The 26,965-nt window shown below is 38.3% G+C and overlaps 1 protein-coding gene across 2 annotated transcripts in view; it reads right to left on the reverse strand.

Moving 5' to 3' along the window:
* GABRA3 (gamma-aminobutyric acid type A receptor subunit alpha3) overlaps positions 1–26,965 on the reverse strand; it is a 413,998-nt gene that overhangs the window by 114,457 nt on the left and 272,576 nt on the right. For both annotated transcript variants that reach the window (XM_045188241.3, XM_053917478.2), the window contains exon 6: positions 16,808–16,890. In XM_045188241.3, coding sequence (XP_045044176.1) covers positions 16,808–16,890 — 83 coding nt within the window. The remainder of the gene's footprint in view (positions 1–16,807; positions 16,891–26,965) is intronic.

Genomic DNA, 26,965 nt, shown 5'->3' on the forward strand with positions numbered 1-26,965 from the left:
GTTTGAATTTTGCCATTTTAATTATGATGTCTCTTGGAGTGGGCCTGTTTGGGTTCATCTTGATTGGAACCCTCCTAGATTTGTGTGACTTTTTCTCTCATCAGGTCAGGGAAATTTTCCACTATTACTTTTTCAGAAAAATTTTCTATCCCTTACTCCTCTTCTTGTCCTTCTGGCATCCCTGTTATATGGATATTATTACATTTCATGTTGTCCTGCAGCTCCGTTGAACCCTTTTCATTCTTTTTCAGTCTTTTTCATTTTGTTGCTCTGTCTGTGAATTTTTTTCTACCTCATCATCCAGCTCACTGTCAATCCTCTGCCTGTTTTAATTCCTTCTACTGTGTTCTTCATTTCAGATATTGTATTTTTCATTTCCTCCTGTCTCTTATTGATAGTTTGGAGAGTCAGCCGCTCTCCATGTCTTGTAAACTGTTGTAGAGGTGCTGCCAGAACAAAAACCAAGCAGCTCAGGAAACTGACCCACACCCACAAAGATATCCCCCACCCATGATTACACTATCAACAGCCAATGTTCCTGTACTAATAAAGGAGTAAAGAGATTAAGACTAGTATAAGTAAGGAAAACTGAATATGAAATGACTAACTGAAAGAAAAGAGATTTTGCAAGGGTAGAGGGATAGGCAATAATAAAAGTAGGGAATAGAGACAAGACAAAGCAGGAAAGAAAATAAAATTTACTTTGTAACTAAAAAAGGGAGGAGGGAACGTGGAGTGGAGTAAGAAAGGAGAGGCTTGTAGTATTAGGTTAAAACCAAAGTTTAAAGAAAATTATATATATATATATATATATACACACACACATATATATAGTGAGAGAAAAAGACTACCACAACAAATATAAATATATTAATATATTTGTATTTATTATTAATATGAATATATGCATATGTATAAATATATATTTAAAATAATATGGTCCTAATTGCAGAAAGATCTCCACCACAGAGATATCAACAACCAATGAGCTAAGATTTATATAGGTGGAATGGGAATAAGAGGGCACAAGGAGAAAGAAGAGCTTAAGAGATGTCTAGAGGAAAGGGAAGTTATTTTGAAAGGATAGAGGGAGAAGGAATGCTAAGAGTGAGGAATGAAAACCAGGCTAACACAGGGAAAAATTAATCTTAGAAATGAAAAAGAAGAAAGAGCAGGAGGAAGTTGAAATGGAATAGGAGAGGGGAACGGTACAATGTGAGATTTGATATTCAAAAATAGTGACTATCTAGAAATAACATTGAAGAAATGCAACAACACCCACCTTAACCACAACCAATGAGATAAGGTTGATAAAGGTGGAGAGAGAATAAGGGTATTTTAAGAACAGGAAAAAGAATATGAGATGACTAATGACAATCACAAGTAATTATGAGAGGCTGAAAGGGGGAGAAATAGTAAGAGTTGGGAAAAGAAACAAGTTGTGGCAAGAAAGAAAATAGAATTTAAAACAAAAATACAAAGAGGAAGGAAGAAAGTAAAATGAAGTAGGAGAAGGGAAGAGCAAAATATGGGATTTGAAATAAACTGTAATGTAAAACCTGGTGACATCTCAGGCCCAAACCCGAAGGATAAGAAATGAATATTAAACAGCTTTGCAGGACAGAAGATAGTGCCATGTTGTGCCTGTCTCTACTCTCTTAGCTCTGCTGGGTTTAGTAGATCAGGGCCTGAGGAACTCTGTAGCTCAAAGTGACTGGCAAAGGGCCCCTTCAGAGCCTTTTCTTCTTTCCCCTGCGGAAATCTACTCAACAGGGAACTCCTGAGCCTGGTCTCATTGATCTGCAGGACCTGTATTTCTACAGGTGGGGGTCGGGCTGGCTTGTCTGTGAGGGGATCTGACTGGCTGCAACAAATATCAGGCATTCAGCTCCTGCCTTCTAGTCCCAAGCTTGCCTCTCGGGTGGGGGCCTGTTCTCCATGCATTCCCCCTCCCCCAAAATCACACAGTCTCTCATGGTGAGGGCTGGACACTGTCTTTCAGAGCCTCCAAACAGTTTTAAAGTTTCTCTCTGGATCTTTCCTAGGTGGCATTGGGAAGAGCCCTGCAGCTATATATATAACACAGGACAGTGGTAGAGTGCTGACCCCACTCCCTCCAGAGAGGTTTGGCCTTGGGCAAGTCTGCTCCTGCCTCACCATTTCTGGAACCTGCACCTCCCAGGCTTTCTGTCTCAACCTGAGTAAGCTTTGAGGTATGAGCCGATCCACCACCACCCCAACTCTGTGCATCCAGAAGTGCAGGACTGGGCTAGGCAGCTGTGGTGGCTCCACTCAGAAATCCCAGCCCGCCGGCTCCTGGGTACCCTGTAGGCGGGCCAGTTGTTGCCCACTGCCACACACTCCCCATGCTCTCGTCCACATACATGCTCACTCACAGACATACTCACTCACTCTCTCTTCTGTGTTTTGACTGGAAGTCTGGTCCAGGTCTGGCAGCAAGTGGACAAAGCTGCCAGCTACTCTGCCACGATCTTGGATTCTTTCTTTTTTTCATTTTAGTCATTCTATTGGGTACGGAGTGGTACCTACTGGATTTTAATTTATATTTCCCTGCTGGCTAATGCAATTGATCAGTTTTTATGTGTGTGTGACTGGGAAACCATCTTTTATAAGGTGCCTGTTCAACACTTTGACCTTTTTTTCTATTGAGGTTTTTGACTACTATTTATACATTTGTATGGGATCTTACTGCTTATGATTTTGAGTCATTTGTCATTTATATGCAGTGCAAATATTTTCTCCCACCATGTGGCTTGCCTTTGTACCACTATCTTTTATTTAAATAATTTTTTTAAATTTTTATTTATTTACTTTTAGACAAAGGAGAAGGGAGGGAGAAGAGGGGGAGAGAGACATCAATGTGTGGTTGCCTTTCACACTCCCCTCACGGGGGACCTGGCCAGCAACCCTGTCATGTCCCCTGACTGGGAATCAAACCAGTGACCCTTTGGTTCACAGGCTGGCACTCAATCCACTGAGCCACACCAGCCAGGGCTGTACATTGTCTTTTGATAAAGAGAGCTTTTAAATTACAACATATTCCAAGTCATTCTCTTTTACCTTTGTGGTTAGCAGTATTCATTCTTCTGTTTAAGTAATTTCTACCTCTTCCAATATCATGAAGATATTCTCTTACAGTTTCTTCTAAAAGCTTTATTTATATCTACATTTTTATAACTAAAATTCATCTAGAATTTATTTTTGTATATAATAAAAATCAATCAATCAATCCTGACACCTTACTACCTCCCCTCCATATCTCTCTATCTCTCTCTCTCTCTCTCTCTGTTTTTGGATTTTCTGTTATGTCCCATTAGTCTATTTATCTATCTTTGAAACAATGATATCTATAGCTTTAACATATACCTATAGCTTTAAAAATTTAATACAGGTCTCGATATCAGATACTGAATTTGAGTTCATTATAAATTATCCAGGTATATTATTTTTTCTTCAAGATTGTATTAGCTATTGTTAACAGTTTTATATTTCTATATAAACTTTAGAATCAGCATTGTTTTCTTTATATTTATGAAGCTTCCTGTTTACCAGCTTCTTGAATCTTTGAATTGATAACTTTCATAGGTTTTAAAAATGGTTGTCTATTGCCCTGGCTGGCGAGCTCAGTGAATTGAGTGCCAGCTTGAGAACCAAAGGGTCACTAATTCAATTCCCAGTCAGGGCACAAGCCTGAGTTGTGGGCCAGGCCCCCGTTAGGGGGTGCATGAGAGGCGACCATACATTGATATTTCTCTTCCTCTCCTTCACACTCCCTTCCCCATCTCTAAAAATAAATATATAAAATCTTTATTTAATGGTTGCCTTTAGCTATTTAATACTGCTTTTGATCCCTCCTTTTTCCATTTTTTCTTCTGACGAATTAAATATTATGCTTTATTACACTCTGTCTCACATTTTCCTTACTCTCTTCTGTATTTTTATTTGTCTGTACTTCAGTTTTGCTATTTTCTATATGCCCATTTTTAAGTTTTCTAATCTTCTCTTCTGTTTGTTAACTACATTGAATTCTGGATTGTTGATATTCTATTTTTCCATAAGTAATTTCCAATTTATTTTTCTTTATATATTCAAATTTTCTGTTGAAATGCCCTATCATTATCTATTTTATTAATGTTTTTCTTTTTATTTCTCTTTCTTTTATTGCTCTTCAAGTATAATTGTTTCCATTTTTCCCCTCACCACTGCCACCAACCCCAGCCATCCTCAACTCCCATCCATGATGCTAATCCACTTTGGCTTTGTCCATATGTCCTTTATACATGTTCCTTGAAAAACACTCCTGCTTTTCCCCCATTATCCACTCCTACTCCCCCTCTGGTTACTGTCAGGTTGTTCTTTATTTCAATGTCTCTGGTTATATTTTGCTTGTTAGTTTTGTTGACTAGGTTCCACTTATAGGGGAGATCATATGGTATTTGTCTTTAACTGCCTAGATGATTTCACGTAGCATAATACTCTCCAGTTCCATCCATGCTGTTGCAAAGGATAGGAGCTCCTTCTTTCTCTCTGCTGCGTAGTATTCCATTGTGTAAATGTACCATAGTTTTTTGATCCACTCATTTACTGATGGGCACCTAGGTTGCTTCCAGCACTTGGCTATTGTAAATTGTGCTGCTATGAACATTGGGGTGCATGGGTTGTTTTGGATTGTTGTATCAGGGTTCTTAGGGTATAATCCCAGCAGTGACATTGCCAGGTCAAAAGGCAGTTTCATTTTTAGTTTTCTGGGGAACTTCCATATTGTTTTTCACACTGGCTACACCAGTCTGCATTGCCACCAACAGTACACAAGGGTTCCCTTTTCTCCACAACATTGTAAGCACTTGTTTGTTGATTTGGTTATAATTGCTGTTCTAACTGGTGTGAAGTGGTAAATCACTGTGGTTTTAATTTGGATCTCTCTGATGGCTAGTGATGCTGAACATCCTTTCATATGTATCTAGGCCCTCTGTATGTACTCTTTGGAGAACTATCTGTTCAGGTCCTTTGCCCATTTTTTCATTTTTTAATTGTATTGTTTGTCTCCCTGCAGTAGAGTTCTCTGAGTTCTTTATATATTTCAGAGATCAAACCCTTGTCCAAGGAATCATTGGCAAATATATTATCCCATATGATTGGTTGCCCATACTTTCCTTTTTATTTTATTTATTTTATTTTTTATTGTTATTCAGTTACAATTGTCTGCATTTTCTCCCCATCCCTCCACCCCACTGTATCCAGTCCCATCTCCCTCCCCCACTTCTACCCTCCCCCATGATTTTATCCTTGTGCCATTTATACTAGCACTTATAGACACCTCTCCCCACTATCCCCTCCCCAATCCCCTCTGGCTATTGTTATATTGTTCTTAAATTCAATGTCTCTGATTATATTTTGTTTGCTTTTTTCTTTTGTTGATTAGGTTCCAGTTAAAGGTGAGATCATATGGTATTTTTCCCTGGCTTATTTCACTTAGCATAATGCTCTCCAGTTCCATCCATGCCATTGCAAATGGTACAAGTTCCTTCTTTCTCTCTGCTGGATAGAATTCCATTGTGTAAATGTACCATTCTTTTTGGATCCACTCATTTTCTGAGGGGCACCTAGGTTGCTTCCACTACATGGCTATTGTAATTTGTGCTGCTATGAACATTGGGGTGCATAGGTCCTTTTAGATTGATGTTTCAGGATTCCTAGGGTATAATCCCAGCAACGGAATTGCTGGGTCAAAGGGAAGTTCCATTTTTAGCTTTCTGAGGAAATTCCATACTGTTTTCCACAGTGGCCTCACCAGTTGGCATTCCCACCAACAATGCATTAGGGTTCCCTTTTCTCCCCGTCCTCTTCAAAATTTGTATGTTGATTTGTTTATGTTGACCACTCTGACTGGTGTGAGATGGTACCTCATTGTGGTTTTAATTTTCATCTCTCTGATGGCTAGGGATGCTCAGCATCTTTTCATATGTCTCTGGGCCCTCTGTATGTCTTCCTTGGAGAAGTGTCTGTGCAAGTCCTTTGCCCATTTTTTAATTGGGTTGTTTGTCTTCCTGGAGTGGAGTTGTGGAGTTCTTTATATATTTTGGAGATCAGGCCCCTGTCTGAGGTATCCTTGGCAAACCTGTTTTCCCATACTTTTGGTTGTCTTTTCATTTTAACGCTGTCTTCTTCAGCCATGCAGAAGCCTTTTATTTTGATAAGGTCACATTTGTTTATTCTTTTTTTTATGTCCCTTGCTTTAGGGGATGTGTCTGTGAGAATGTTGCTGCATGGGATGTCTGAGATCTTCCTGCCAATGTTTTCCTCTAGAACTTTTATGCTGTTACGATTTATATTTAAGTCTTTTAACCACCTTGATTTTATTTTTGTGTATGCTGTAAGTTGGTGACCGAGTTTCAATTTTTTTGTACAGCATATAGCTGTACAGATCTCCCAACACCATTTGTTGAAGAGGCTGTTTTTGCTCCATTTTATATTTCTGCCTCCTTTGTCAAATATTAATTGACCATAAAGACTTGGGTTTACTTTTGGGCTTTCTGTTCTGTTCCATTGGTCTATGAGTCTGTTTTTATGCCAGTACCAGGCAGTTTTGATTACAGTGGCCTTGTAATACAGTGTGATATCAGGTATTGTGATCCCTCCTGCTTTGTTCTTTTTTTCACAAAATTGCTGCAGCTATTTGGGGTAGTTTATGGTTCCATATAAATTTCTGAAATGTTTGTTCTATATCTGTGAAATACGTCATAGGTACTTTAATAGGGATAGCTTTGAATCTATAAATCGCTTTGGGTAGTATGGCCATTTTGATGATGTTAATTCTTCCAATCCATGAGCATGGTACATGCTTCCATTTGTTTGTGTCTTCCTTAATTTCTTTCTTCAGTGTTGTGTAGTTTTCTGAGTACAGGTCTTTTACCTCCTTGGTTAGGTTTATTCCTAGGTACTTTATTTTTCTTGTTGCTATATCAAATAGGATTTTTTTCCTGATTTCTGTTTCTGCAGTTTGATTGCTGGTGTACAGGAATGCCTTTGATTTGTTAGTATTGAGTTTGTACCCAGCTGTTTTGCCAAATTCTTTTATTAGGTCAAGTAGATTTTGGTGGAGTCTATAGGATTTTCCATGTACACTATCATGTCATCTGCAAACAGTGACAGTTTCATTTCCTCCTTTCCAATTTGGATGCCTTTTATTGCTTTTTCTTGTCTTGTTGCTGTAGCTAGGACTTCCAATACTATGTTGAATAGGAGTGGTGAGAGAGGGCATCCTTGTCTTGTTCCTGATCTTAGTGGGAAAGCCCTAAGTTTTTGTCCATTGAGTATGATGTTGGCTGTAGGTCTCTCATATATGGCCTTTATTATATTGAGGAATGCCCCCTCTATTCCCACTTTGTTGAGAGTTTTATCATAAACGGGTGCTGTACCTTATCAAATGCTTTATCCACTTCTATTGATATGATCAAGTGATTTTTGTCTTTGCTGTTGTTGATGTGATGTATTATGTTTATTGATTTGCGAATATTGTACCATCCTTGCATCGCTGGGATAAATCCCACTTGGTAATTGTGTATGATCTTTTTTTTTTTTTTTTACTTTGTAGAGAGGGCTGTATTTATTTAAATTTTAATGGATATTGACAAACTTCTTCCCAAAAATAATATAAAAATTTATGATCTCAACATAAACATCAACAACTTTCTGAATCTTGACAGGACTAATTAATTAATTGCTAATAATTTGATTTTTCTTCTGTATGCATTGCCTGCTGTAAAATTCTGCTAAATATTATGTGTAATTTACTTTTTTTCTTTTTTTAATTTTAATTTTGTATTGTTATTCAATTACACTTGTGTCCCTTTTCTCCCCATCCCTCCACCCCACCCCAGACGAACCCCCCTCCCACCACAACCTCCACCCGTCCCCTTGAATTTGTCCATGTGTCCTTTATAGTAGTTCCTGTAATCCCCTCTCCTCACTGTCCCCTCCCCACTCCCCCCTGACTATAGTTAGATTGTTCTTAACTTCAATGTCTTGGTTATATTTAATGTCCTTTTTTCTTCTATTTATTATGTTCCAGTTAAAGGTGAGATCATATGGTATTTGTCCCTCACCGCCTGGCTTATTTCACTTAGCATAATGATCTCCAGTTCCATCCATGCTGTTGCAAAGGGTATAAGCTCCTTCTTTCTCTCTGCTGCTTAGAATTCCATTGTGTAAATATACCATAGTTTTTGGATCCACTCATTTGCTGATGGGCACTTAGGTTGCTTCCACTACTTGGCTATTGTAAATTGTGCTGCTATGAACATTGGGGTGCACAGGTTCTTTTGGATTGGTGTTTCAGGGTTCTTAGGGTATAATCCCAGCAGCAGAATTGCTGCGTCAAAGAGCAGTTCCATTTTTAGTTTTCTGAGGAAATTCCAGTTTATGAGCTTTTTAATGTATTGCTGGATGAGGTTTGCCCATATTTTGTTGAGGATTTTAGCATCTGTGTTCATCAGTGATATAGGCCTGAAGTTTTCTTTCTTTGTTATGTCTTTATCTGGTTTTGGGATTAGGATGATGTTGGCTTCATAAAACGAGTTTGGGAGTCTTCCATCTTCTTGAATTTTTTGAGGTAATCTGTGGAGGATGGGGGTAGATCCCCCTTAAATGCTCTGTAGAAATCTCCTGGGAAACTGTCTGATCAAGGGCTTCTGTGTGTCAGAAGCTTTTTATTACTGTTTCAATTTCATCAGGCATTACTGGTCTGTTCAGGCTTTCTGCTTCTTCTTCATGAGGTTTTGGAAGGTTATATTTTTCTAAAAATTTGACCATTTCATCTAGGTTTTCATATTTCTTGGCATACAGTTCTATGCAGTAATTTCGTACAATCCTTTGTATTTTGGTGCTATCAGTTGCATTCTCTCTTCTTTCATTTTTGATTGTGTTTATTTGGGTCCTCTCTCTTTTTTTCTTGATGAGCCTGCTGAAGGGCTTGTCGATTTTGGTTACCTTTTCAAAGAACCAGCTCCTGTATTCGTTGATCCTTACAATTGTGCTTTTAGTCTCTATGTCATTGAATTCTGCTCTGATCTTGGTTATTTCCTTCCTTCTACTTTCTCTCGTTGTCTTTGTTGTTGTTCCTCAAGTTCTTGTAGGTGTATGGTTTGGTTGTTTATTTGGGCTGTTTCTATTCTTTTTAGTTAGGCCTGTATCACTATGAACTTCCCTCTCAGGACTGCCTTTGCTGTGTCCCATAGGTTTTGGATTTTTGTGAGTTCATTTTCGTTTGTTTCTAGAAACTTTTTGATTTCTTCTATGATCTCATTTTTCACCCATTCATTGTTTAAAGGCATGCTATACAATCTTCATGTTTTTGAGTGTATTGGGGGGTTTTTCCTTTAGATTTGTTTCTAGTTTCAGTCCCTTAATATCAGAGAAAATACTTGATATGATTTCAATTTTCTTGAATTTGTTGAGGCTTGCTTTGTGTCCTATCATGTGGTCTATCTTTGAAAAAGTTCCATGGACACTTGAAAAGAATGTGTATTTTACTTCTTTGGGATGAAAAGCTCTATATATATCAGTTAAGTCCATTTCCTCTAGGGTATTGTTAAGTGACACAATATCCTTGTTGATATTTTGTTTGATAGGTCTACCCATTTTTGACAGTGGGGTGTTAAAGTCCCCTACTATAATTGTGTTGCTGTCAATGTCTTTCTTGAAGTCCTCCAAGATTTTCTGTATGTATTTGGGTACTCCTGTGTTAGGTTCATATATGTTTATAATGTTTATGTCTTCTTGATGGATTCTTCCCTTGAGTATTATGAAGTGACCTTCTGGGTCTCCTTTTACGGCCCTTGTTTTGAAGTTTATTTTGTCTAATATAAGTATTGCCACCCTGGCTTTTTTTTCCCTGACCATTTGCTTGGAATGTCCAACCCTTCACGTTCAGTCTTTGTAGGTCTTTTTTTTTTTTTTTTTTTTTTTCCTGAGTTAGGTCTCTTGTAGGCAGCATATGTGTGGGTCATGTTTTCTTATCCATTCAGCTACACTATATCTTTTGAGTACAGCATTGAATACATTAACATTTAAAGTTAAATTGATTGGAACTTTTTAAAATATATTTATTGATTATGCTATTACTGTTGTCCCATATCCCTCCTTCACTCCACTCCATTTTGCCCACCCCCTCCCTGCCATATCCCCCTTTCTATAGTTCATGTCCATGGGTCATACATATAAGTCCTTTGGCTTCTACATTTCCTATACTATTTTTACCCTCCCCCTGTCTATTTTCTACCTACCATTTATGCTACTTATTCTCCGTACCTTTACCCCCTCTCTCCCCCTCCCACTCCCCTGTTGATAACCCTCCATGTGATCTCCATTTCTGTGGTCCTGTTCCTGTTCTAGTTGTTTGCTTGGTTTGCTTCTGTTTTTGTTTTGGCTGTCGTTGTTAATAACTGTGAGTTTGCTGTCCTTTTTACTGTTCATATTTTTTATCTTCTTTTTCTTAGATAAATCCCTTTAACATTTCATATAATAATGGCTTGGTGATGATGAACTCCTTTAACTTGGCCTTACCTGAGAAGCACTTTATCTGCCTTTCCATTCTAAATGATAGCTTTGCTGGATACAGTCATCTTAGATGTAGGTCCTTGCCTTTCATGACTTGGAATACTTCTTGCCAGCCCCTTCTTGCCTGTAAGATCTCTTTTGAGAAATCAGCTGACAGTCTTATGGGAACCCCTTTGTAGGTAACTGTCTCCTTTTCTCTTGCTGCTTCTAAGATTCTCTCCTTCTGTTTCATCTTAGGGAATGTAATTATGATGTGCCTTGGTGTGTTCCTCCTTGGGTCCAGCTTGTTTGGGACTCTCTGAGCTTCCTGGACTTCCTGGAAGTCTATTTCCTTTGCCAGGTTAGGGAAGTTCTCCATTATTTGTTCAAATAAGTTTTCATTTTTTGTTCTTCCTCTTCTCCTTCTGGCACCCCTATAATTCGGATGTTGGAACGTTTCAAGATGTCCTGGAGGTTCCTAAGCCTCTCCTCATTTTTCCGAATTCTTGTCTCTTCATTCTTTTCTGGTTGGATGTTTCTTTCTTCCTTCTGGTCCATACCATTGATTTGAGTCCCAGTTTCCTTCACATCACTGTTGGTTCCCTGTACATTTTCCTTTGTTTCTCTTAGCATAGGCTTCATTTTTTCATCTAATTTTCGAACAAATTCAACCAATTCTGTGAGCGTCTTAATAACCAGTGTTTTGAACTGTGCATCCGATAGGTTGGCTATCTCTTCCTCGCTTAGTTGTATTTTTTCTGGAGCTTTGAAGTGTTCTGTCATTTGGGCCTTTTTTTTTTTTTTTTTTGTCTCGGCAGGTCTGTTACTTAAAGGGGCGGAGCCTTAGGTGTTCACCGGGCGTGTGGTAATGCTGGTCGTTGCGCTGTGACGCTGTATGTGGGGGAGGGGCTGAGAGGTAGCAATGTCGTTTTGCTTCTTTTGGTTGTGCGAGGAGGCACGATGTGTCTACCTATGCCTCCATCTTCACCGGAAGCCTTGATAGGAACTTATTCATTGCCATTTTACTCCCTTCATACCTGTATTCTTCACCCTCGCACTCTTCTTCTTTTTCATAAAGCAGTCCCTTTAGCATATCTTGCAGTCCTGGTTTGGGGGAGGTACATTCTTTCAGTGTTCTCATGTTTGGGAAACTCCTTATTTCACCTTCCACTTTAATTGAGAGCCTTGCTGGGTAGACTAGTCTAGTTTGCTGTCTTTTGCTTTTCATTACTTGGAATATTTTTTGCCATTGCCTTCTGGCCTGAAGTTTTTCCATTGAGAAGTAAGCAGGTAGTCTTGTCTGGTCTCCCTTGTATGTTAATTCCTGTTACTCCCTTGCTTCCTTTAAGATTCTGTCTTTGTCTTGGAATTTTGACATTTTAATTATCATGTGTCTTGGAGTGGGCCTCTTTGGGTTCCTCTTGATTGGGACTCTGTGCTTACTGGATTTGTGTGACTTTTTCTCTCATCAAATTGGGGAAGTTTTCCATCATTACTTTTTCAAACAGGTTTTCTATCCCTTGCTCTTCTTCTTCTCCTTCTGGTATCCCTACTATATGAATATTATTCTGTTTCATGTTGCTCCACTTTTCCCTTAACCTCCCTTTGTTTGGGGGTTTGGGGGGGGTTTTAGTCTTTTTTCCTTTTCTTGCTCTTTCTGGGAGTCTTTCCCTATCTTGTCTTCCAGCTCACTGATTTGATCTTCTGCTTCATCTAGCCTACTTTTGATTCCTTCTACTGTGTTCTTTAGTTCAGAAATTGTATTCTTCATTTCCTCTTGGCCCTTGTTGATAGTTTCTATGTCGTTTTTCATGCTTGTGTAATTTGCAGTAAGCTCCTTGTAGCTTCCCTGTAGTTTTTGGTAATTCTCAGTGAGCTCATTGAGCTTCCTTATAACCATTGTTTTGAACTCAATATCTGATAGTTGACTTGCCTTTATTTAATTTAGCATTCTTTCTGAGAATTCCTCCTTTCATTTCATTTGGGGGTTGTTTCTTTGTGTTCCCATTATTTGTGAGATTCTTGTTGTTTGTCTCTGCTTCATAAGTTGATCTGTTTTGACTCCCTGAGTTTGTGGTGTGAACTTCTATGGTAGGAGACCTGTGAGATTCAGTGGTGCAGTCTCCTTTATCACCTGAACTAGATGCTCTTGGGATACACTATATGCCATGTATGTTGGTTCTCTGGACATAATTGGGTTTTTATTGTTGTTGGTTCATTCTTTGATGGGTCCTTCCCTCCCACTGGTTGACTGAGGGTCACTCAGCACACCATGTCTTATATGCTGTTATGTAGGTGCTGCCAGAAGTAAACCACAAATCTCAGGGAACAAACCCACATATGGAAAAATATCTCCCCCCTGCAATGCCACTCTCAATAGCAAATGAACCAGTATTAATAAGGGTGTAAAGAGATTAAGACTATTATAAGAAAGGAGAGAAATAAACTATAGTACAAAACCTAGTAACTTAATATGCACAAACTTGATGGACAAGAAATAAATGTTAGTAAGCTATGCAGGAAAGAAAATATCACTAGTCATGGAGAAGACCACAGTGGATTTCATCTCTGTATTTCCTACTATTTACCACTATTTTTTCTTTCTTGATCTGCCTCTGGTAATTTCAGATGTTGACTGTATCTGACCTTAGGCAGCCTACTCCAAGACTGGCAGGGATCTACTGTCCATGGCTGTCTCCTTCAGTTGTTAATCCAGTTACTGTGCACTCAGCAGTCAGTCTTAAGCACCAGAGAGCTGGGCTATAATCTGTCCTGGTGTCAGGGTTGTTCTTTCCCCTCAGGCTGCTCCCACTTGAAGGGGAGTGGTCTGCCTGAGCAGGATTGCTGCTATGGTATGGGGGATGACTCAGCACCAGGATCTCTGCAGCTACTCTCTCAGCTGCCTTCCCAAATCTTCCATCCCCAGTCTCTCCTCAGGCATCTCCAGCCCACTCTACACATGAAAATTTGTGCATTAGCCCTTTGAATGGCTCTTTGCCTCTCCATCCATCCATCTCTGGCAGAAAGCAACCCTTTCACTTTTTACTGCCAGTTATCTGTGTACTTTTTGGGCTCAGGTGCTCTAGGCTGGGGATCCCAGCTTGGGGCTTAGACCCTACACTTCTCAGGGGGATCCACCGGTTGCTTAATTATCCCTCTGGCACTGCCACCTGTGGGCTCCCAGCCAGCCCTCTCATGTCTCCACTGCATTCCTTACCTGTCATTTACTGCTGAAGATGATTCTTCTCTCTGTCCAAGGTTATAAGATTTCTCTCTTGCTATTGTTCAGTTGTTTGTTCTGGGTGAATTCTCCAAAATTTACTTATAATTCCAGATTGGTCCTCTGAGGAGGTTAGTGTGGCTTCCATTTATTCCTCCGCCATCTTGCCAGGATTATGTTTCTTTTGTAATTAAACATATTAACCATAGGTTTTAAAAGTCCCTGTCTATAAACTTTGATATTTGGATCACCTACCTGTTGGTCTGTTTGCATATTCTGGCTTTTTGTTCTTCAATCTTGGTTTTAGGTCATATGATTCTGCCTATTGGTATGCCTAATTATTTTTTATTGAATTCTAGCTACTATGTAATAAAACTGAAGAGTTTTCAGATGATGATGACTTCTACCAGAGAGGCTTTATTCTTTCCTTTGCTATGCAGATAATGTGGGAGAATTATACCTAAATCTCATAAGGGACTGAGCTAAATTGTAGTTTTGGTTAAACCTGGTCTGTCTTTGTTGTTACCTTATAAATAAGGACAAAGCTTCTCTAGGGCTTTAAACTGATTGCCTGGTGTATCTTCTTTTTTATATCATTAGAAGACCAAGAAAGCCAGTTCTACTTAAGGTTTTCATATTAGCTTTTAGTTTTGTGATTTTTGCAAATTCAAAATTCAGCAATAGAATTGAGAGGGGTTTTAGCCAAGAGTTTGAGGCCTTCTACTTTTATCACTTTAGCTCCATGTGACCATCAAAACTATTTCCCCCCTTATCACCCAGAAGCAGGCTTATGCCTGGCACCAAACCTGCAATTCCAATCTGCAGTCCATGGTCAGAATTGGTGAATGCCACTATACCACCAGGTATCAAGAAGCTGCATGTCATAAATTCATCTATGAGAGTTTCTACCTTTTCTCCAGAATTGTAATCATTTCAATCCTTGCTGCTTCTACTGTTCTAGGTTTTCTAATTGTTCATGAGAGAAATACTGGCCACCCACAAATAACTGTGTCCTACCTAGACTGAAATTAACTTATCTAATTTGATAGTATATCTATTAAAACAAAAATCTATGTCATCCTTGAGTTTTATCCTTTTCTAATATTTCACTTATAATTTATTGAAGGATCCTTTTGGATCATTCTTCATAATATATCCAGAATCAAATTACTTCTCACCACTTTTCCTCCTATCACTTTGATCTCAACCATTATCAGCTCTCATCTGAAATATTAATAACCTCTCAACTGAACTCCCTGCTATCCTTCCCATAGTTATATTGTTAACAGAGTATCCATAATGATTTTTTAAAAACATAAGCCAGATCATGTACTTATTTTGTTTAAGATATTCCAATGATTCCCCATTTTTCCTCAGAATAAAATTCAAAGCCCTTTAATATCCTACAAGACTCTAGATGACCTGGCCTCCTCTTTGATAACATCCTCTCCTAGTGCTTTCTCCCTTACTTATTCTGTCCAGCCACGCTGGACATTTTGATGCTCTTAGAACAAATCAGACACTTTTCTGATTAGGGTCTTGCCCCTCACTGTTCCCTCTACCCGATCATGATTATCTCAGATATCTGTATTATTAACACTTTTATCTCCTTAAAGTTTCTGCTAAAATGTTTCTGTTTCAAAAAGGCCTAGGCTGATCACCCTATTTTAAATTTCATTGGCAACACCTATCCTGCACATAGATGTGATGTATCCCCCTTATTCTATAGTGCTTTCATGTCTTCCCATGGTGCTTCTCACTTTACAACATACTTTATATTTTACTGTTTTATCCATTGTTGTTTTATCTTCCACCATTACTGTCTCCTCTATAATACAAGCTCCACAAGGGCAGGATCTTTGTTTTATTCATGGATATATTCCAGGCTCCTAGAATAGAGCCTTGCACACAATCTGTAAATATTTGACAGTGATTGAAAAAATATGTCACATATAATTATTTGAGTCTTTTCAAATGTGCTGTCTACTTCAAAAAACAGACCTAAATCTAATTTAGACATGCTCAACACAGACCTTGATCTATTGCTCTGATGACTCATATAAAACTTACACTGAAATTTTTAGAGTAAGAAAATCATTCAAATTCTGTTTAATTTTTTATTTTTCCAACTCATTTGAAAATGGCTATGTATCTACTCATTTATCTGATTTAAGCTGTCAGCAAAGGCAATGCGCTAAAAAAGTGAGAAAATCTCCAGTCTATTCCTGTCTACCATTTACTGTAGAGAATTTGACAGAAGTATATGAGGATGAAGGTAGAATAAACCTTTCAAAAATATAATAGCATTCTATCCCTGGCTCCTGTGGCTCAGTGGATTGGGTGCCAACCTGAGAACCAAAGGGTCCCCAGTTTGAGTCCTAGTTGGGGCACATTCCTGGGTTGTGGGCCATGTTGCCATTGGGGGGCATGCATGAGGCAACCAAACATTGATGTTTTTCTCCCCCGCTTTCTTACTCCTTTCCTTTCTCTCTAAAAATAAATAAATAAAATATTTTAAAAAATATAATATTCTATTTGAGGGATATTGTCCTTAGGAAGTTACTATTATACTCTATATCAGCTCTGTCTTCTGGACAATTTATTTTAAAAATATATATTTTAGTGTTTATGCTATTACAGTTGTTCCACTTTTTCCCCATTTGCTCCCCTCCACCCAGCTTGCCCCCCAACTTCCATAATCAGTCCCCTCACCATTGTCTATATCCATGTGCCCTTCATATATGTGTTTTCTGGACAATTTAAAACCAGATGTTTATATTTCAATCTAATGACAAAGAAACCATTCTGAAATAGTCAAATAAGGTTTGCTGTCTAGAAAGAAAATTCCATTAAAGGCTAAGTCTCCTTCTCCTGATCAGTTAATACTACTCAACCCCTCATCTCCTTCTCCATTCTCATACCAGCCTGGATTAAAGCCCTCAGCTATAGAAACTACTAGGGGAAAAAATAGGAAACATACCATTTCTTTTGGAAAAATCTAAGGCAAACAGAAAGTGAGAAAATACGTACAGCTTCCAAACTTCAGTGGGCAGGCATGCACATCCATGGGAAAATCTTCCAAATGCATGGGACACTCGGCATGAATTGTTAACCTAAAAAAATGAGACCAGAAAAATGAAGTCAAGCTGAGTTCTCATTTATCAGCAATGTAGTACCCCTAAGAATAATAGGATATTTTTTGTTTAGGTTCACTGAGATCCAAGTCTTTATGAACTCAAAGGATGGAGTAAATTAACTAGATAGCCTCTGAAAGCAGCATTCAGTATTTAGATTTTTTTATCAGATCTGTACCCCACCTTACCACCTTTAGTAAAACAGATATAACTTATCTGCCCAAGCTGAGCTCCCACAGCTACTACCCCTGTCCAAAGAAGCCTAGAAACAGCAGGTCCTGACTCATTTACTGATGATAGCAATTTAATCATTTCTAAAAGAATTCTCCTTAGTCAGTTATCATGTACATTAACCAATTTAAATATTGTATTGGAGAGGACAGATGTGTAGAGAGATTATCCTGATAATGAATAAGTACAAAAGATGACTCTGCTGCTCACAGCAACTAGTATAGCTTCAAGAACACACACATATACACAGAGCAACTGGCCAAAAAAAATACAAAGGTAATGGAAAGCATCAAAACCTCAGAGGTCAAATCTGAATAGATCATGCTTTCTTAACCAGGACAGTATATGGAAGAGATTGTGCGTGGATTCCTTAACAGAAATCTGGATGGGGTATGGTTTTCCATGCCCCAAACTCATTCCCCTGCATTAGTCTGTCCAAATAATCTATTCCAAGGTTTCTTCTCTTATTTCTTTCAAAGTTTTTGAGCCTCAATTCTCCTTGGCCTAGATAGTAGACTCCTACATAGAAATGGGACCCACACAGCAAAATTCAGAATTCTTTGGAACCTAGCTTTGATGAACTATGTCTAGCTAACCTGTATAGACCCTACTTATATTGGATTCACTCACTACCATGCCCTTGGAGTTGTAAGTTGCCAAGTGGTAAGTATCTCCAATCCTGGATAATTGTTAAATTGGATGAATATGTGACACCTCACAAGTGATAAGAGCAGCAGCACTAGATATTTCTCAAGGCAGGCTGACTAACACAGGCTGACTAACGCAAACATACTCAGGTGTTTATTGGCAATAACCTTACCTAGGATGGTAGGCAGAAATCAAGTGTGTGCTCTTCAGAAAATATTTACCCACCTTTTCTATCAGTTTCCCTATTTAAACAGTATAGGTTGGAACTAGACAGCAAGCATCCTTGCAGCTCTAACTAATCCCTTAGATACTTAAAAAATTTCTTATGTGTCCTGGAAGAAAACCTAAATTCCCAAATTAGCCTACACAATCTCACCAATCCACCATTTATTCTTTTTTTTATAAAGAGTTTATTTATTTACTTTTAGAGAGGGGGGAGGGAGGAGAAAGAGAGGGAGAGAAACATCAGTGTGTGAGAGATACATTGATTGCTTGCCTCTCACATGCCCCCCACTGGGGACCTGGCCTGCAACCCAGGCATGTGCCCTGACTGGGAATCAAACCAGTGACCTTTCAGTTCACAGGCTGGCACTCAACCCACTGAGCCACACCAGCCAGGGCATCCCCTTTGTTCTTAAGGTATAAAGGGAGTTTTATGACTCAAAGAGTTTGACACAAGATTAATGTATTTCACTGAGAAACCTCTTCCTTGTGTTGGATACTTAAAAAACTCCATGAGTTTAATAAAGAAATTTTTTTTCTCTCCACTTATATTAGTATGTTTAAGATGCTGCCTCTTATGAGTAATTCCAAGAGGAAATTACTTTATGTCTATCCTGCAGTTCTTGGGGTATGGAAAATAAAACAACAAATAGGTAATAAAAGCAAACAGGTACTGATTTCTGATTAGAAGCAGAACTGATTTATAATAACTTTCCTGTCTTCCTTCCCATACACTTCTTGCTTAGGAGGGATGGGCACTGATAAGGATGTGAAGAAAAGGGAACCCTTGTGCACTGTTGGTGGGACTACAAATTGGGGTACCCACTATGGAAAACAATATGGAGATTCCTCAAAAATTTTAAAAAGAACTGCTATAGGATCCAGTAATTGGATCCTATACTTCTGAGCATATATATCCAAGGAATTGAAATCAGGATCTCAAAGAAATATCTGCACTCCCGTGTTTACTGCAGCATTATTCACAATAGCCAAAACATGGAAGCAACTAAGTGCCCATCACAAGATGAATAGATAAGAAAATATAATGGACTAGACTTGTTGTTTATTGATTTGTTTATGATGGCCATTCTGACCGGTGTGAAGTAGTATCTCATTGTACCATATGATCTCACCTATAAGTGTAGCCTAATCAACAAAACAAACAAGCAAGCAAAAATATAACAAGAGACATTGAAATAAAGAACAAATGACACTAACCAGAGAGGAGGGGGAGGGGATAATGGGGGAAAAAAGGGGAAGGGTCATCAAGGAACATGTATAAAGGACCCATGGACAAAGCCAAAGGGGGGTAGGATTGAGGTTGGGAGATGGGGGTGGGTGGTGCAAGGGAGGGTAGGGGTGGGAAAGTGGAGACAACTGTGCTTCAACAAAAAAAAAAAAAAAAAAGGGCTGGCTGGTGTAGATCAGTGGATTGAGTACAGGCTGTGAACCAAAGGGTCGCTGGCTCAATTCCCAGTCAGGGCACATGCCTGGGTTGCCAGCCAGGTCCCCAGTAGGGGGTGTATTGAGAGGCAAACATACTGATGTTTCTATCCCTCTCTTTCTCCTTTCCTTCCTCTCTCTCTAAAAATAAATACATAAAAATCTAAAAAGAAAAATAAAATAGAATAGAATATTATTTAGCCTTGAAAAAGAAAATCTTGCCATTTGCAACATCAACGATAGTGGAGGACATTATGCTAACTCAAATAAGCCAGACAGAGAAAGACAAATATAGTATGATCTCATTCATAAGTGGAATATAAAATAGTCAAACTCATAGAAGCAGAAAATATAATGGTGGTTTCCAGGGGCTGGGACTTTGGGGAGACAGCACTAAGTTATGCAAGGTGAATAAGTTATGCATGATGAATAAATCCTAGAGATGTACTCTACAGCAAACAGTCTTTTTTAAAAATAAGTGAAATATTTTTATTTTATTTTTCAATTAGAGTTTATATTCAATATTATTCTGTATTACTTTCAGGTGTACAGCATAGTGGTTAGACAATCATATACTTTACAAATGTTCCCTCAATATTTCTAGTACCCACCTGGCATGAAACATAGTTATTACAATATTATTGACTATATTCCTTATGCTATACTTTACATTCCCATGACTGACTATGTTGTAACTACCAATCTTTACTTCATAATCCCTTCATCTTTTTCACCTAGTTCCCTAACAATCCTTCCCTCTGGCAATCAGTAAGTTCTCAGTGTCTATAAATCTGTTTCAATTTTGTTAATTTTGTTGTTTAGATTCCACATGTAAGTGAAATTCTATGCTATTTGTATTTCTCTGACTGACTTATTTCACTTAGCATAATACCCTCTCGGTCCGTCCATGATATAGCAAATGGTAAGATTTTATTCTTTTTTATGACCAAGTAATATTCTTTGGTATATATGTGCCACTGCTTTTTTTATCCACTTGGACATTAATATGCACTTGGACTGCTTCCAAATCTTGGCTATTGTAAATAACTCTGCAATGGACATGCATATATTCTTTCTGATCAGTGTCTTTGGATACTTAGCATATATTCCCAGAAGTGAAATCACTGATTCACAAAGCAGTTCCATTTTTAATTTTTTGAGGAAACTCCATACTGCTTTCCACAGTGACTGCACCAATCTGCATTCCCACCAACAATGCAAAAGGGTTTCTTTTTCTTCACTTCCTCTCCAATAGTCATTGTTTGTTGATCTATCAACGAAAGCATTCTGATAGGTGTGAGGTGATATCTCATTGTGGTTTTAATTTACAGAAAATAGTCTTTAGTGGAATTTTCAACAATCAGAAACCCCTCAAAGTGTAACATTGAAATCACAGTCCTTCAGTCCTAGTCCACAGTTTGGCCTGCTGATTTTTATGCAAAGGTAAGACAGGAAGTAGGAGGCAATCCAGAAAATTCCCTTCTTTGAGAATAAAAAGTATAGGGGAGAGTATTATACTAAGTGAAATAAGCCAGGGAGCAAAAGACAAATACCATATGATCTCACCTATAAGTAGAATTTAATAACAAAACAAACAAATGAGCAAAATAGAACCAGAAACATGGAAATAAAGAACAAACTGACAGTGACCATTGGGGTGTGGGAAGGGGGAAAACAGGGGAAAGAAGGGGAAGGATCTAGTCAAGGAACATGTATTATATAGGACCCATGGTAATGGACAACAGGGTGGGGAATGATTGAGGGAGGGGCGTGGGTGGGGCAAGGGAGAGCAATGTGTGGCGGAAAATTGGGACAACTGTAATTGAACAACAATAAAATTATAATAAAAAGAGAAAAAAGGGTACAATGGGGATACAGATGGGAAAGAGGCCCTTTTCAGCTTTGTGAGTTGACACACACAACTCCCTCAGTTATCGCCCTCATTTTAGTGTGCTTTGCAGCACCTTGGCTCCCTTGTCACCCTGCCTTTGCTGCACAACAGTTGGTTTTTATTCCACCAGAGTAATAACTTAAAGGTTTGCTACTGCCATGGCCCCCTAACTGGACTCTTTGCTTTCACCATTTACCCTTATGGTATATTCTCTATACAACAGTCTTCTAGTGCTTACTCATCTTATTCAGAGTAAAAGCCAAAGTCCTTGCTATAGCTTACAAGGTCTTGCATGATCTTGTCCTCTGTTCTTCTCTGGCTTATCTCCTACTATGCCCTCCCTTGCTCACTCTACTCCAGTCACACTGGCTTCCTTAGTGCTCTTTCCACATACCAGTCTCTCTTATATCAGGGTATTTGCACTCACTATGTTCTCATACCTCTTTCAAATATTTCATTATTATCTTCTAAATGAGGTCTACCCTGACCCCCACTCAGTTTACCACCCACACTATGGTTAGTAAGCCTTACTATGCACTTTCTTTTTCCAGAGCACCTAACATATAATGTCATAAAACATATTCTTTCTATTTATTATCAATTTTTTCCTTACTATAAGGTTATGGAGTTCTGTCTTGTTTTCTCTTTCATCTGTGCCAGGAGCCCAGCATGGGACCTTGCAGAGAGGAGGTGTAGCTTGGGGAAGACAGGTTTTCTAAGGATTTCAGGCAAAATAACACCTTAATATGATTCCTTAATAATATATCTCAATCTATCTTTTCAATGGGCATATAGCCTCTTTCCTAGAATTTGAGAGCTGGAAGAGCCTTACAGAAATCATCCAGTTTTATTCTTTTTTTTCTCTAATTTTATTGTTGTTCAAGTACAGTTCTCTGCCTTTTCCCCCCTCCCCACCCTAACCCTCAACCCTCCCCACCTCCCTCTCATTTCCACCCCCCTTATTGTCCATGTGTCCTTTATAATTGTTCCTACAAACCCTTAACCCTTTTCCCCTGAAATTCCCATCCCTACCCCTCTGGACACTGTCGACCTTTTCTCAATTTCTGTGTTTTTGTTTATATTTTGCTTCTTTGTTTGCTTTGTTAATTAGGATCCTGATAAAGGTGAGATCATACGGTATTTGTTTTTCACTGCCTGGCTTACTTAACTTAGCATAATGCTTTCCAGTTCCATCCATACTGTCACAAAGGTAGGAGCTCCTTCTCTCTTTCTGCTGAATGTACCATAGTTTTTTGATCCATTCATTTACTGATTGGCACCCAGGGTGCTTCCAGCAATTGGCTATTGAAAATTGTACTGCTGTGAACATTGGAGTGCATGGGTTACTTTGGATTGATGTTTCAGTGTTCTTAGGATATAATCCCAGCAGTGGAATTGCCAGGTTAAAATGCAGATCCACTTTTAGTTTTCTGAGGAAATTCCATACTGTTTTCCATAGTGGCTGCACCAGTCTGCAATCCCATCAACAGTGCACTAGGGTTCCCTTTACTCCACAACCTCTCCAACACTTGATGTTTGTTGCTTTGTTTATGAGGGCCCTTCTGACTGGTGTGAGCTGGTATCTCTTTGTGGTTTTAATTTGCATCTCTCTAATACCTAGCAATACTGAGCATTTTTCATATGTCTCTGGATTCACTGTATGTCCACCTTGGAGAAGTGTCTGTTCAAGTCCTTTGCCCATTTTTTAATTGGGTTGCTTGTCTTCTTAGAATGGAGTCAGGTGAGTTCTTTATATATTTTGGAGATCAGGCCCTTGTCTGAGGTATCATTGGCAAATATGTTTTCCCATACTGTTGGTTCTCTTTGTAATTTGGCTCTGTTTGCTTTACCCATACAGAAGCTTTTTATTTTGATGAGGTCCCATTTATTTATTCTTTCCTTTATGCCCCTTGCTTTAGGGGACATGTCTGTGAGGATGTTGCTGCGTGGAATGTCTGAGATTTTCCTGCCTAGGTCCTCTTCTAGGCCTTTAATGGTGTCATGACCAATATTTAAGTCTTTTACCCACCTTGAATTTATTTTTGTGTATGGTGTAAGTTGGTGACCGAGTTTCATTTTTTTGCATGTAGCTGTCCAGCTTTCCCAACACCATTTGTTGAAGAGGCTAATTTTACTCCATTTTATACGGCTGCTCCCTTTGTTGAAAATTGATTGACCATAGAGACTTGGGTTTATTTCTGGGCTCTCTGTTATATTCCATTGGTCTGTCTGCCTGTTTTTATGCCAGTACCAGGCTGTCTTGATTATAGTGACCTTGCAATATGGTTTAGTATCAGGTATTGTAATCCCTCCTGCTTTGTTCTTCTTTTTCAAAACTGCACCAGTTATTTGGGGTCATTTATTTTTCGATATAAATTTTTGAAGTGTTTGTTCTATATCTCTGAAATATGTCATTGGTACTTTAATAGGTATTGCATTGAATCTATAAATTGCTTCAGGTAGTATGGCCATTTTGATGATGTTAATTCTTCTGAATCATGAACACAATATATATTTCCATTTCCTTGTATCTTCCTTGATTTCTTTCTTCAGTGTTGTGTAGTTTTCTGTGTACAGGTGTTTTACGTCCTTCGTTAGGTTTATTCCTAGGTATTTTATTTTTCTTTTTGCTATATCAAATGGGATTTTTTCCTGATTTCTCCTTCTGATGTTTCATTGTTGGTATAATATGAAAATGCCTTGGATTTATGGATATTGATTTTGTATCCTGCTGTTTTGCCAAATTCATTTATTATATCGAGCAGTTTTTTTGGTAGAGTCTATAGGATTTTCTATGTACAGTATCATGTCATATGTAAACAATGGCAGTTTCATTTCCTCCTTTCCAATTTGGATGCCTTTTATTTCATTTTCTTGTCTGATTACTGTGGCTAAAACTTCCAATACTATGTTTAATATAAGTGGTGAAAGTTGACAACCTTGTCTTGTTCCTCATCTTAGTGCAAAAGATTTTGGGTTTTGTACATTGAGTATGATGTTGGCTGTAGGTTTTTCTTATATGGCCTTTATCATGTTGAGGAATGCTCCCTCTACTCCCACTTTGCTGAGTGTTTTTATCAGAAATGGGTGCTGTACCTCATCAAATGTTTTCCTGCATCTATTGATATGATCATGTGATTTTTGTCTTTGCTCTTGTTTATGTGATGTATTATGTTTATTGATTTCTGAAATTGTACCATCATTTCAACCCTGGGATGAATCCCACTTGCTCATGGTGTATGAACTTTTCAATATATTGCTGTATGTTGTTTGTCAATATTTTGTTGAGAATTTTAGCATCTATATTCATCAGCAATATTGGCCTGAAGGTTTCTTTCTTCGTTGTGTCTTTATCTGGTTTTGGGATTAGGATGATGCTGGCCTCATAAAAAGAGTTTGGGAGTCTTCCATCATTATGGATTTTTTGGAATAGTCTGTAAAGGATAGGACTTAGCTCTTCCTTAAATGCTTTGTAGAATTGTCCTGTGAAACCATGTGGTCCCGGGCTTATGTGTGTTCGGAATTTTTGGGTTACTGCTTCAATTTCATGTGCTGTTATTGGTCTGTTCAGGTTTTCTGCTTCTTCTTGAGTTTTGTAAGATTATATTTTTCTAGATTTGTGTCATTTCACCTAGGTTTTCAAATTTCATGGCATATAGTTCTTCATAGTAATTTCTTACAATCTTTTGTATTTCTGTGGTATCAGTTGTAATCTCTCCTCTTTCATTTCGAATTGTGTTTATTTGGATCCTCTCTCTTTGTTTCTCGATGAGCCTGCTTAAAGGCTTGTCAGTTTTGTTTATCTTTTCAATGAACAAGCTCCTGGAATCATTGATCCTTAGAATTGTGCTTTTACTCTCTATATCATTTAACTCTGCTCTGATCTTGGTTATTTCCTTCCTTCTACTTGTTCTGTGCTGTCTGTGTTGTAGTTCCTGGAGTTCTTGTATGCATAGGGTTAGGTTGTTTGTTTGAAACATTTATATCTTTTTCAGGTAGGCCTGTATTGCTATAAACTTTGCTCTCAGGACTACCTTTGCAGTGTCCAATATGTTTTGGACTGTTGTAAGTTCATTTTCATTTGTTTCCAGAAAATTTGATTTCTTCCCTAATCTCGTTTTTTACCCATTTATTGTTTAATAGCATGCTATTCAGTCTCCATGATTTTGAGTGTATTGGTTTTTTTTTTTTCCTCAGGGTTGTTTTCTAGTTTTCGTTCTTTGTGGTCAGATAAAATGCTTGATATGATTTCAATTTTCTTGAATTTGTTGAGGCTTGTTTTGTGTCCTATCATGTGGTCTATCTTTGAAAATGTTCCATGTGCATTTGAAAGAAAGGTGTACTTTGCTTCTTTGGGATGGAAGGCTCTCTCTCTCTATATATATATCAGTTAAGTCCATTTCATCTAGGGTATTGTTCAATGACACAATATCTTTGTTGATATTTTGTTTGGAAGATACGTCCGTCTTTGACAATGGGGTGTTAATATCCCCTCCTATAATTAGGTTGCTGTCAATATCTTTCTTGAAGTCCTCCAAAATTTCCTTTATGTATTTGGGTGCTCCTATGTTGGGTGCATATATATTTACAATGCTTATGTCTTCTTGGTGGATTCTTCCTTTGAGTATTATGAAGTGACCTTCTGGGTCTCACTTTATGGCTCTTTTTTTTTTTTTTTTTTTTTTTGAAGTCTATTTTGTCTGATATGAGTATAGCCACCCCGGCTTTTTTTCCCTGTCTGTTTACTTGGAAAATTTCTTTCCAGCCATTCGCCTTCAGTCTGTGTAGGTCTTTCGTCCTGTGATGGGTCTTTTGTAGGCAGCATATGTCTGGGACATGCTTTCTTGTCCATTCAGCTATTCTCTGTCTTTTGGTTGGGGGATTTACTCCATTTACATTTAAGGTTATTATGGATAGGTACTTATTCATTGCCATTTTCTTGTATCTGTGTTCCTCTCCCTCTCTCTTTTCCTTCCTTTCCTTAAAGCAGTCCCTTTAGCATCTCTTGCAGAGCTGGTTTGGTGGAAATTTTTCTTTTAGACTTCTTTTTCTGGGAAACTCCTTATTTGGCCTTTTATCTTGATTGAGAGCCTTGTTGCGTGAAGTAGCCTTGGTTGCAGTCCTCTGGTTCTCATTACTTGGAATATGTTTTTGCTATTCTCTTCTGGCTTGAAACTTTTACATTGAGAAGTCAGCTGCTAACCTTATCAAGGCTCCCTTGTATGTTACTTCCTTTTCCTCCCTTGCTGCCTTTAAGATCCTCTCTTTATCTTGGAATTTGGCCATTTTAATTATCGTGTGTCTGGAAGTAGGCCTCTTTGGGTTCCCTTTGCTTGGGACTCTCTGTGTTTCCTGGATTTGTGTGACTTTTTCTTTCATCAAATTAAGGAAATTTTCCATCATTACTTTTTCAAACAGGTTTTATATCCCTTGCTCTTTTTCTCCTTCTGGTATCCCTATTGTATGGATATTATTATATTTCATGTCCTTCATTTCCCTTAATCCCTGTTCATTCTTTCTGAGCCTCTTTTCCTTTTCTTGCTCTTTCTGGGTGTTTCTTCCTCCCTTTTCCTACAGCTTGCTGATTTGATCATCTGCTTCATCTAGCCTACTTTTGAT

Source organism: Desmodus rotundus, chromosome X (genome assembly GCF_022682495.2).
Source record: "Desmodus rotundus isolate HL8 chromosome X, HLdesRot8A.1, whole genome shotgun sequence".
Classification (NCBI taxonomy): domain Eukaryota; kingdom Metazoa; phylum Chordata; class Mammalia; order Chiroptera; family Phyllostomidae; genus Desmodus; species Desmodus rotundus.